This window comes from Plectropomus leopardus, chromosome 13 (genome assembly GCF_026936395.1).
Source record: "Plectropomus leopardus strain MGB_pleo_1.0 chromosome 13, ASM2693639v1, whole genome shotgun sequence".
NCBI classification, from domain to species: domain Eukaryota; kingdom Metazoa; phylum Chordata; class Actinopteri; order Perciformes; family Serranidae; genus Plectropomus; species Plectropomus leopardus.
Genome location: NC_142188.1, coordinates 12950001 through 12959127, shown reverse-complemented (window position 1 = coordinate 12959127; position 9127 = coordinate 12950001). Strand labels below are relative to the sequence as shown.

Sequence of the window (9127 nt, the reverse complement as noted above, 5' to 3'; positions counted from 1 at the left end):
CTATACTTAATTTTTTTTATTTAATTCATTATTTCACTTGGTGAAATGGTACTTGGTAACTGTCATTCTGCAACAGGATTAGTAATTCTTCCTGTTCCTTTCATCTTGAGTACAGTTAGGTTCAGCTGTTACCCTTACTGTGAGACATCTCTCGATTCTACCTGCAGACCGTTACTCAGATGGATTACCCTGTAACCTTTCCCGATGACCTCTGCAGGGTTTGTTCACCTGCAGGACCATGGGAATCTCCTCTGCCAGCATACCTCCTCCCCAGTGCACTGAGAACGTGCCTCACCAGCCGCCTAGCACCAAGACGGATTGTTTAGGGGTGCAGAATTAGTCAGGTCAGGGAATCCTTGGCCTCGGGCATGGCTAATTACTTTCTAATGTGACAACGACTCTTTTGAAGAGCTGTTTTCTCACTGACCAAATCCCCTTAAAAGCATCTTGGGGGTGCAAAGGGGGCCAAGAGGGAGTGCGCTGTGGCAGGCCACACCAGGGCCAGAGGGGGGGCTCACATTACACTCTGCCTGCCGTGATGCATTGTTGGTGGGACGCCTAGGCTCCACTACTCCCCCTCCTGCCACCTCCATCCTCCTCCTCCTCTTAGCACTGTCCCTCCAAGAGAGGCTGCCGCAGAGCCTCACGGAGACTCTGACACCAGTCCAGAGGATGCACTCTGCACATGAAACCCTACACTCAACTAATGGTTACAAATGTGTTTTCAAAGAAATCCCAGGTCTCCCGTATAAACCATAGACTCACACTGCTGGATGGGCGTATGTGTACACACACAGTCATTGTGCACACATGAAGGCACATTGGCATACACAATTGGGGACAATCCGTGATGCTGAACTGGGAGATTTAAAAGGACAGCATGAATGTTGAGATATGAAGTTCTTGTTTTAGTTTGCTCCTGTGGGAGACAAGAGAGAAAAACCTTTATATCGTTACTGATTTCAGGTTGATTTTTTTATTTTTTACATATTTCTATATTAATTATACATCCAGTATATCAATTTTTCACATATACACATCTTACATTTATCAAGCTGACATCCCATATCCCTCTGAACCCTCCCCTCCCCAGACATAGATCCTCCAAAATGAAAATGGTACACCTAACACAGCACAGTCGTAGTTATCAAGCATGGTAGGATATCATAAAAGAAAAAAAGACAAACAATAAAATAAAATAAGCAATCCAAGCCTCCCCAAAGCAATCAGCCATAATTTATTGGTCTAGGAAATGCCTTCCAGAAAATATTTGATATTCTAGATCTCACAAAATTAAGGAATGGTGTCCATCTATTATAAAATATGTCAGTTTTACCCCTTGACCAGTATGTTAGATATTTCATGGGTAGATGTTTAAATATGACCTTATGCCAGTCTAGGAGTGTTGGTGGCTTCTCTGAAATATGTTTCGACCACAAACATTAACATGTTACTGCAGTGATAACCAAATACGTCTTTAGAAATCGCAGGTGTACTTGTGGCTTTGACTGACGCATCACATGGATTTCAGCGACCTCTTGCTTTCTTTCTCTCATTCCCTCAAAGAGAATGTATTCCCTTCCAGGGGAGTGATCCCTAATTAGCTGTCAGGTGATAGTGTGCTGCTTTCATTGTGCTCCCTGCTGCCGCGCTGCAGGCTATGTGGTCAGCAGTCAGTCTTAGACTGAAGTGACAGATCATCTCTCTATACAGCAGACCCCTGCAGCTGAAAGAGACCACTTGGTCTTACAAAGAGATCCCAACTCCCTATATTAAGAAGAACTCGATATCAAATCTCATAACAAACAGATCACTGACCCAGCACAGACAGCAGGATCACTTGAGAATCTGTCTGTGCTCTCGCTAATAAAAACAAAAGCCAGTGATATGTTTGTCTCCCACCAATAGATGACTGATGACTGGATTTGGCTCTGAATTATTTAGTGGCCCTTTGTGTTTGTCAGTTTGTTCAGTGTAGGTGATTTTAATGGAGAAAAGATACTTCTTATATCATGTTCCAACATTCAGTGAAACTGACAAAAGCTTTTGGAAAATCACAATCACATTTTGCCATATAAGTGCGAAAAATAACTATCCTTTCCTGTATTTCCCAATAAAAGCCATATCTTCTAACTTCACAGGAGATGGCAGACAGGTAATTCCTGATATAAAAGATATGATTTCTTCCTGTCTGTCTGTTGGTTTCACTGCAGGTCTCCTCCAGACAGTTCCAGTATCCACCCAGGCTGCAGAGGGACCTTGTTTGAAGGTCATGTCAGCACCGGGGCGTAAACGTTAGACCTTTTTGTGGTCAGGGTAAATGTACAAGGCCGCCCTGTGGGAGCACTCCTTCCCTCTCTTTAATCGGCGCATAACAGGCTCTTGTAGAGCCAAACTGTCTGCGACACATCAGCACTTAGAAATAAAAACCCCTCAGTCAACCCTGCGATAGCTGCGGTTGGAGTACGGCAGCTGGATCATTTCAGAGGGACATGTCTGCTGGTAGAAGGGAAACAGGAAGAGAAAATCCATTTTAAGAAAGATTTCTGTTTATTTCTGTATTTTGAAATCTTCCAATATTAACTTTTAAACATTTATTTATTTTTAAAAAATTGCTGATCTCTCTCCCTATTGAAAATGATGGAACTGCTCCATTGACTTTGTTGACACAGTAGCAGCGCAGGTGTATTTTAAGGCACTGTTTTGTCTGTCAACATTACAATACACAAAACCGTACTCAGTGTTTCCAGCTTTAAATAACATTAGATTAGATAACAGTTTAAGATCTCTAGTTTAAGCTTATGTCTTTAAAATTAACCATGTTAGATTATACGAATAAATATAAATCAAGATGAATGATTTTTTAAAATAAATTTGAATATATATTTGTTGCTCTGTCATGTGGAATACATCTCCCAAAATGTTTGGCCATTTTTTTTCTTAACACTCCAACATTCAGCTCCCCTAACATCCCTGTGCACTTTGTGAATAAAAAGTCTACAAAGTTAATAAGACAAAACACAGAATATACAGCCATCTCTCTGTCAGCGAAGCAAATAATTTGAAGGAGCCGAGAAAGCAAACTTAACAGTTCTAATGCTCCAGCCGAGAAACTTAATTTACCAATTTGCAGGAAGACAAGATGGCAGGAAACAAGCCAATTTGCCACGTGTGCAGCGCACAACAAACCCCAGCCGTGCTGCCCGGCCTCATGAGAGGTAATTATCCCTAAAAAAGAATGCCATGCTGTATTAAGATGTTGCCGCATCAAAACGAGGGAGACAGCCTCATTACAAGTAATTATGAGGGAATTAGAAACATCATTTAACTAAACGAGCAAATAATGTCCAGGATATTGAAGAAGCTGCCTGCACTTCTGCCGACCGCTGCAAGTCCCATTACAAAAATTGTAGGTCTTTAATAGAATAATGACATGCTTTATCTTCCCTGGCTCTCTCTGAGAGGGTCTTGGAGCAGAAGGAGGGGGGCGAGGGAGGGAGGAGAGGGGAGGATGTGAAAACAACTGTTGCAGGGCTCTCTGTCCTCAGTGTGGTCTCACTTTTGAGTGTGTAGCATAAGGCCTTCAAGATAATCCCCCTATTATCCTTACAAATACAAAATGGAGAGCAGAGAATTGTATCTCACATCCATTATTGTGTCAAAGGTAATGCTAATGGACTTATCTCTGGAGTAATAGCCGAGTTCTCTGCACGTACTGTAGCCTGTAATAGTTTGATGCATATTGGACAGCGAATGGCACTTCAAAACAGGCAGTTCAAGAAATGGTTGGTAATTTAACAATGAAGCATAATGCGTTGTGCCATTAAAGCCCTAATGCAGATTTTTGGTTAAATATTGTTTTTAGGGAGTTCAAATAACAGAGCTGTTTGTGTTTGACCTTGAGTTAGAAACATCTCAAAATATGTCACAGTATCGCACATTGAAGCAAATTGATTTTGAGACTGAAAGTTAAAACCTATTTTTGTTAAAAGCTTGGAAATACTAACAACATCATTTCCAATGCCATGTTCTACTTAATATACTTTATCCATATGTCTGCTTCGCCTGGTGCAGCAGCATATGCCTCTCCTGTTGAGCAGAAGGGGTCGGGGCTGAGGGGGGAGTGGGGGGCCAAACACAATTTCCCTTCAGCTCCTTCATTTCCAGTTGATATAAAACAGAATCATGAAAAATCACTTCTGGTCCAAGCTCTCCTTTTTAACCATTAACCCATAAATACAGAAGCTGGTTAAAGCCAGCGGATGACAGGGCCTGCCTGAAAAACCTTGTTACGCTCCCCTCAAATTCATTTAGGGAGCAAACAGGTCTTGAGAGTTGTCTGGCTTAATGCATTGCGATCGCTTTTAAAACTCTTGTCTTGAGGCAGACCCGAGGCTCTGCATCTGCTCATGGCGTTATAACCTCCCCGCTCTAATATGAAGCCACACATACCCTCTTTAAATCAGATGACTGTAAATATGTTAGGTAGTTGAAAAGCAGTCGTCCAAATAAATGATGAAAAAGGAGTTCTTCAAATATTAGAACATTATAAATAAAAACGTAATGTTGTTGCAGGCTGTTCACATTTAATGGCATCTTTATTAAGTTAGTTTTGATCTACATCGTTTTATCTCAAGATGTAAAAAAGGTGATATCCAGAGGTTTTAGTGTAATTCATTATGATCCTGTAAATATGCTCTAAAAACTATCCCGAGAATCAATTTGCCCGGTGCTCTCTGCCTTTGCCTCTCTCTCTCCACAGTGTGTAGCCCACAGTTTCCATTACTCCCATCATAAATTATACCACAGAAGTGAATTACACTTGCTTTTCACCTTACCAGGCAGGTTTGATGAATCCTAAGGCACAACACATCATCTCAACAAATCTTCATCACCATGCCAGTCGCTGTCTCTTTGCAGTTTAAACCACTTCAAATCATTTTCATTGCCCCGCTATTAAAATTTGTAATTCACACCTGCCATTGCAGTGATACATAGTTACATCGAAGCCCCCTCCTCCACCCCCACCTATTCCTCTCTTTCACTTATTCTCTCCTTTGCTCCTCAACGCACATCTCTCTCTCTGCCTGTCTCTTGTAAATCAAACAACCTCAGGTGACAGGTCATGCAGATTTCCCACAAGTCAGTGGGGTGCAAACATCCATCCAAAAGAGCGGCGCGGCGCCGTCACACCTGATGACATAATGACCACTTGGAAACTAATAAACAGCTTCATTCAACCAAAGCTATTGCTCCTTTTCATAAGCGTTACAGTCCCCCATCCCTCTCTCTATCTCTCTTTTCTCTCCCTCACATATCTGTCACAAATTCATCCCCCTGCACCTCACCTCTCCGCTGGTGCCGGAGTTACCCATAAATCACTGCTGTTGTCTAACGCTATCCATTTTCCCAGAAACACAGGGCGGCTGTTGCAGAAATTGGGTCAGGCATAATCTGCAGGGCAGCAGAGCCTGGCTAGTCATGATTCTGCTAGGTAATGTAGCCATTAGCACACAGTGAGAGATTGGCGGGATGGGTAGACGGGGTTGGCTGGGTGGTGGTGGTGGTTTACATGATGTGACACCCAAGAAAAGCTGGCAAATGACACCGTTTTATCGCTCCCCATCAACTATGGGGCATCTGTGTGTGTGCTTGGGAGTGAGTGATTCTCTTCAGGCTTGTGTTTAGTATTTGCATCTATTAAATTGTCTTGAAATCGTAACTTGAACTTTAACAACATGAGCTGGACCTTTCGGAAATTATCCTCTGAATCAAGAAGACATACTCTATATGGTGTAACTCATACAATATTTCATTGCACATATGGAGACAAGAATTTCAATTAATAACAGCGAGTCTTGAACTTTGACTATATGCCTCTTTATTTTGTTTCCCCTTTCAAGGCCTGATGCTGGAGATCCACAGGAGGCAGACTTCAAATCAGAGAAGATCCGGCCCAGAGACGCGAATGGCTCCTGATGTCGTGCATCTTTTCTCCACCCTGCAATCTGCTTCATCCATGGTTACCTCCATCTCTACAAGGCAGCATACTCAGGTCAGCCACCTTTTGATTTACAGCAGTGTTGTGTTCAAAATTGATCTCGAAAGCATGACTTTAAAGTCTCTGAAGCAGTTTCAGACAGAGCATATTTAATTTTGCTTATGGGTTAATTTTTTGGTAATGAAACAAATATGGAAGCTCCAGTTTTGCAGAAGGATACACTTTACACTAAATCTCTGCACAGATACAGTTAAAATGCACCCGTCACAACTTAACATTTGATAAAATCCTCAGGCATATAAGCCAAAAGCAATGTAAACTATAGTATGAACAGTAATATCAAATATTTTTATTAACATCAGCGTCTTCCAAGTTTTCCCACTTGAGTAATGCATGGTTAAGGCACAGGTGTTCTTAGTTTAAATCTAATAAATCCCTCCAGGTGAAAATTGCTGCAGCTTCAACAAAAATCCACCATTAATATCTGATTATATCAAGAGCCTTTAACAAATGTTCACACTTACCACAACAGAACATCTTGTGATCATATGAGTTTGTTTACTGTTAGCTGGCTCTGCACAGGACAAGAAGTGTCAACACAGCTAACTGGAATTTGACTTGTTTACAGTTGCTTTAACTGTTTGTCCTCTTTTTTAAAAAATCTAACTGTGTCAATAGTTAAGTTTACAAATGTAAGTGCACAAAAGGAAGCAGTACATAAAATAAAACCAAGAGAGCCCCAATTTTCACTGAAATAGAAAATTTATTGAATGAGAAGGTTATTATTGAAGGTCTAAATTACAATAGAAACAATGATATTTTTTTCCTTGAATGGAATTTTTTTCCGGTCAGGTAAAATAAAAATGACTGATGCTTTGCAAAATATGTGACAAATCAATTATGAATAAAACGTGTAAAAGTTGTTTTTTTTTCCTGAAATCCATTTTTTCTCTAATGTGATATGAATGTTAAGTTTTATCAGTGAAAGGTGGAAAATAAAAGTACAAAAATTATTGTAATTAATTATACACATGGTGTATTTTTATACATTTAGGGAAGCTTGATTGCTTTCTCGTGAGATGTACAGTTTCTGCATAATTTCCTCAACAAATAAAGTGATACAATTAATATACAGGGGTTATGTGGAGACACTTATAAGAATGTTTTGTAATGCGTTTTTTGTTTTGTTTTTTTACGTGGACTGCAGTGATGAACATACAGCAGAGTCAATCAGTACTCAATCTTGTTATACAGGTTGTATAAAGGTAACCCTGGCAGGTTGCTCCCCGGGTAATAAAGGGGCGTCGGAAAGGCGATAGAGCGCGGAACCGGAACGCGCAGTAAGGAGTTATCTCTGAAAACCAGCGGCATCCCCACTAGTGTCTGTGCGGAGGCGTGGGCCATGTTGGCCGCCTCCAGTTCAGCTGATAGCTGCCGTTTCCATTTGTTCCTCCTGTTTTGAAACCACGTCTTGACCTGAGTCTCCGTCAGCTGCAGGCTGGAGGCTAAGCAGGCCCGCTCCGAGCTGCTCAGGTAGCGCTTCATGTCGAAGGTGGACTCCAGCTGGTACACCTGACTCCGGGAGAAAACCGTGCGCGTCTTCTTCTTGGCCGAGTTATTCTGCTTGTCCGCACCGTCCGTCTGTCTCTCCTCCGACAGGGGTGACATTTGATGGCACGGTCTCTCCTGCTCCTCCTTGTAATCCTGCAGCAGAGGCTGTGGCAGGTGCGGCCGCCGCGCGAGCCCGTCACTCCCAGATAGAAGTCCTTTAGCGGGACCTGAGCGCGAGGATAAGATGGTGAATATCATAACCGGTACAAAGCTTTTATTTATTAACTGGGGGGAAAAAAATCACATTTTTCCCCACATACTTAGTTTGAGAGTTCGTCAAGTGTGAACTCTGACTTCCCTAAATCGGCTGCTCAAAGCCGGTGATTTTTAAATAAACAATTCAGTACGAGGACGCTCCGTGCGCAGTCAGCTATTAATAAAAATCTCTATTTAACGCTCAATTGACGACGTGTAGTGCAGCCATTTTAGAAACATGTTTCGTCAATTAGCGGGCTCAATTAAATTTGAAATGAGAGGAAAAGACAGAGGGCTAATTATTCGACCTTCCACTCTCCCGTTGCTGCATGATAGTGTGCACACAACAAACAAGTGGAAGTGGATGAGCTGCATGCGAGTGTGACTGTCACAAACACGAGCTAATGAAATGTGAGCTCAAGTGCAAACAAAAACAAAACGGGAGGCCTGATTATTTAAAAATTAATAAATAAATAAAAAGTGGAAGTAATTAGGCCTGCTCTCATGCCATTTTATATAGGCCTAGTAAACAAATTATATACAATTGTAAATATTTGTAGTTAAATTGTAATTATTTTGTACCACTTAAATATTTTCTGTAATTACAATAATGATTATTATGATAATAAATATTCCTCACCTAAACAGAAGTTATGGGCTTGGTGCTGGGTGCATGGCTCGCTGTGACCCGTGTCAGAGCAGAAGCAATCTGCTGAGTCCTCCCCGCCGCTGCACTCCTCCTCGGAGGACACCGACAGTGAGCGCCTCCGCGGCGGTGGCGGCGGCCCCTTGGAGAGCTCCTTGTTCCCGGAGCGTGGCGCATCGGACGGCGTGCCTAAAATAGACTGGATGGTAAAGCTGGAAATCGGGCCCGACGAGCACTTGCTCCCGCTGTCTTCTGCGCTACTCATTCTCGCTTCATAACAGTAGTGAAGTATTGCCTGAATCTGTCTGTCCCCTTGTATTCCGTTATTGGTTTCTACACGATTGGTGCGTAAAAATGACCAAAGCGGCTTTAGTCTTCTTCTGTTGTTTTTTTCCTCCCCCTGGCCGGTTTAATTGTGGACTTTTAACATTGAAGGAGTTGTAGGTGTTTTTTCTAGAGCTCGGGGAACATGAGTGTATTCCTGGTCCTCCTCCTCACGCTCTGGATCAGAGGCAGCAAGGTTGCGTTGCTTCATTTGCATGTAGGTAAGCTCCTCCTGAGCCAATCGCAGCCTCCGACATAAGCCCGGAAATTTCAAACTCCTGTCAAGGTTTTAAGACGGGATGAGGAGAGCGAGGGAGTGGAAGGAGACGAGCAGTGCTCATTTAGATGCA

At 42.2% G+C, this 9127-nt stretch overlaps 1 protein-coding gene across 1 annotated transcript; it reads right to left on the bottom strand.

Moving 5' to 3' along the window:
• Positions 1 to 6651: 6651 nt before the first annotated feature.
• hmx2 (H6 family homeobox 2) lies at positions 6652 to 8940 on the bottom strand. Its single transcript, XM_042502766.2, has 2 exons — positions 8448 to 8940; positions 6652 to 7779 (listed from the first exon to the last, which is right to left on the bottom strand). Exons 1-2 carry the CDS (start codon positions 8716 to 8718, stop codon positions 7232 to 7234), a joined length of 819 nt encoding a protein of 272 aa, XP_042358700.1. The 5' UTR covers positions 8719 to 8940; the 3' UTR covers positions 6652 to 7231.
• Between the last annotated feature and the right edge of the window lie 187 nt (positions 8941 to 9127).

What these genes read in the sequence shown, in the direction of transcription:
- hmx2 (XM_042502766.2), bottom strand. Translation starts at nt 8,718, where the DNA reads ATGAGTAGCGCAGAAGACAGCGGGAGCAAGTGCTCGTCGGGCCCGATT. An exon ending in AGCCCATAACTTCTGTTTAG is followed by an intron (nt 7,780 to 8,447) that starts GTGAGGAATATT and finishes CCTCGCGCTCAG; the next exon opens with GTCCCGCTAAAGGACTTCTA.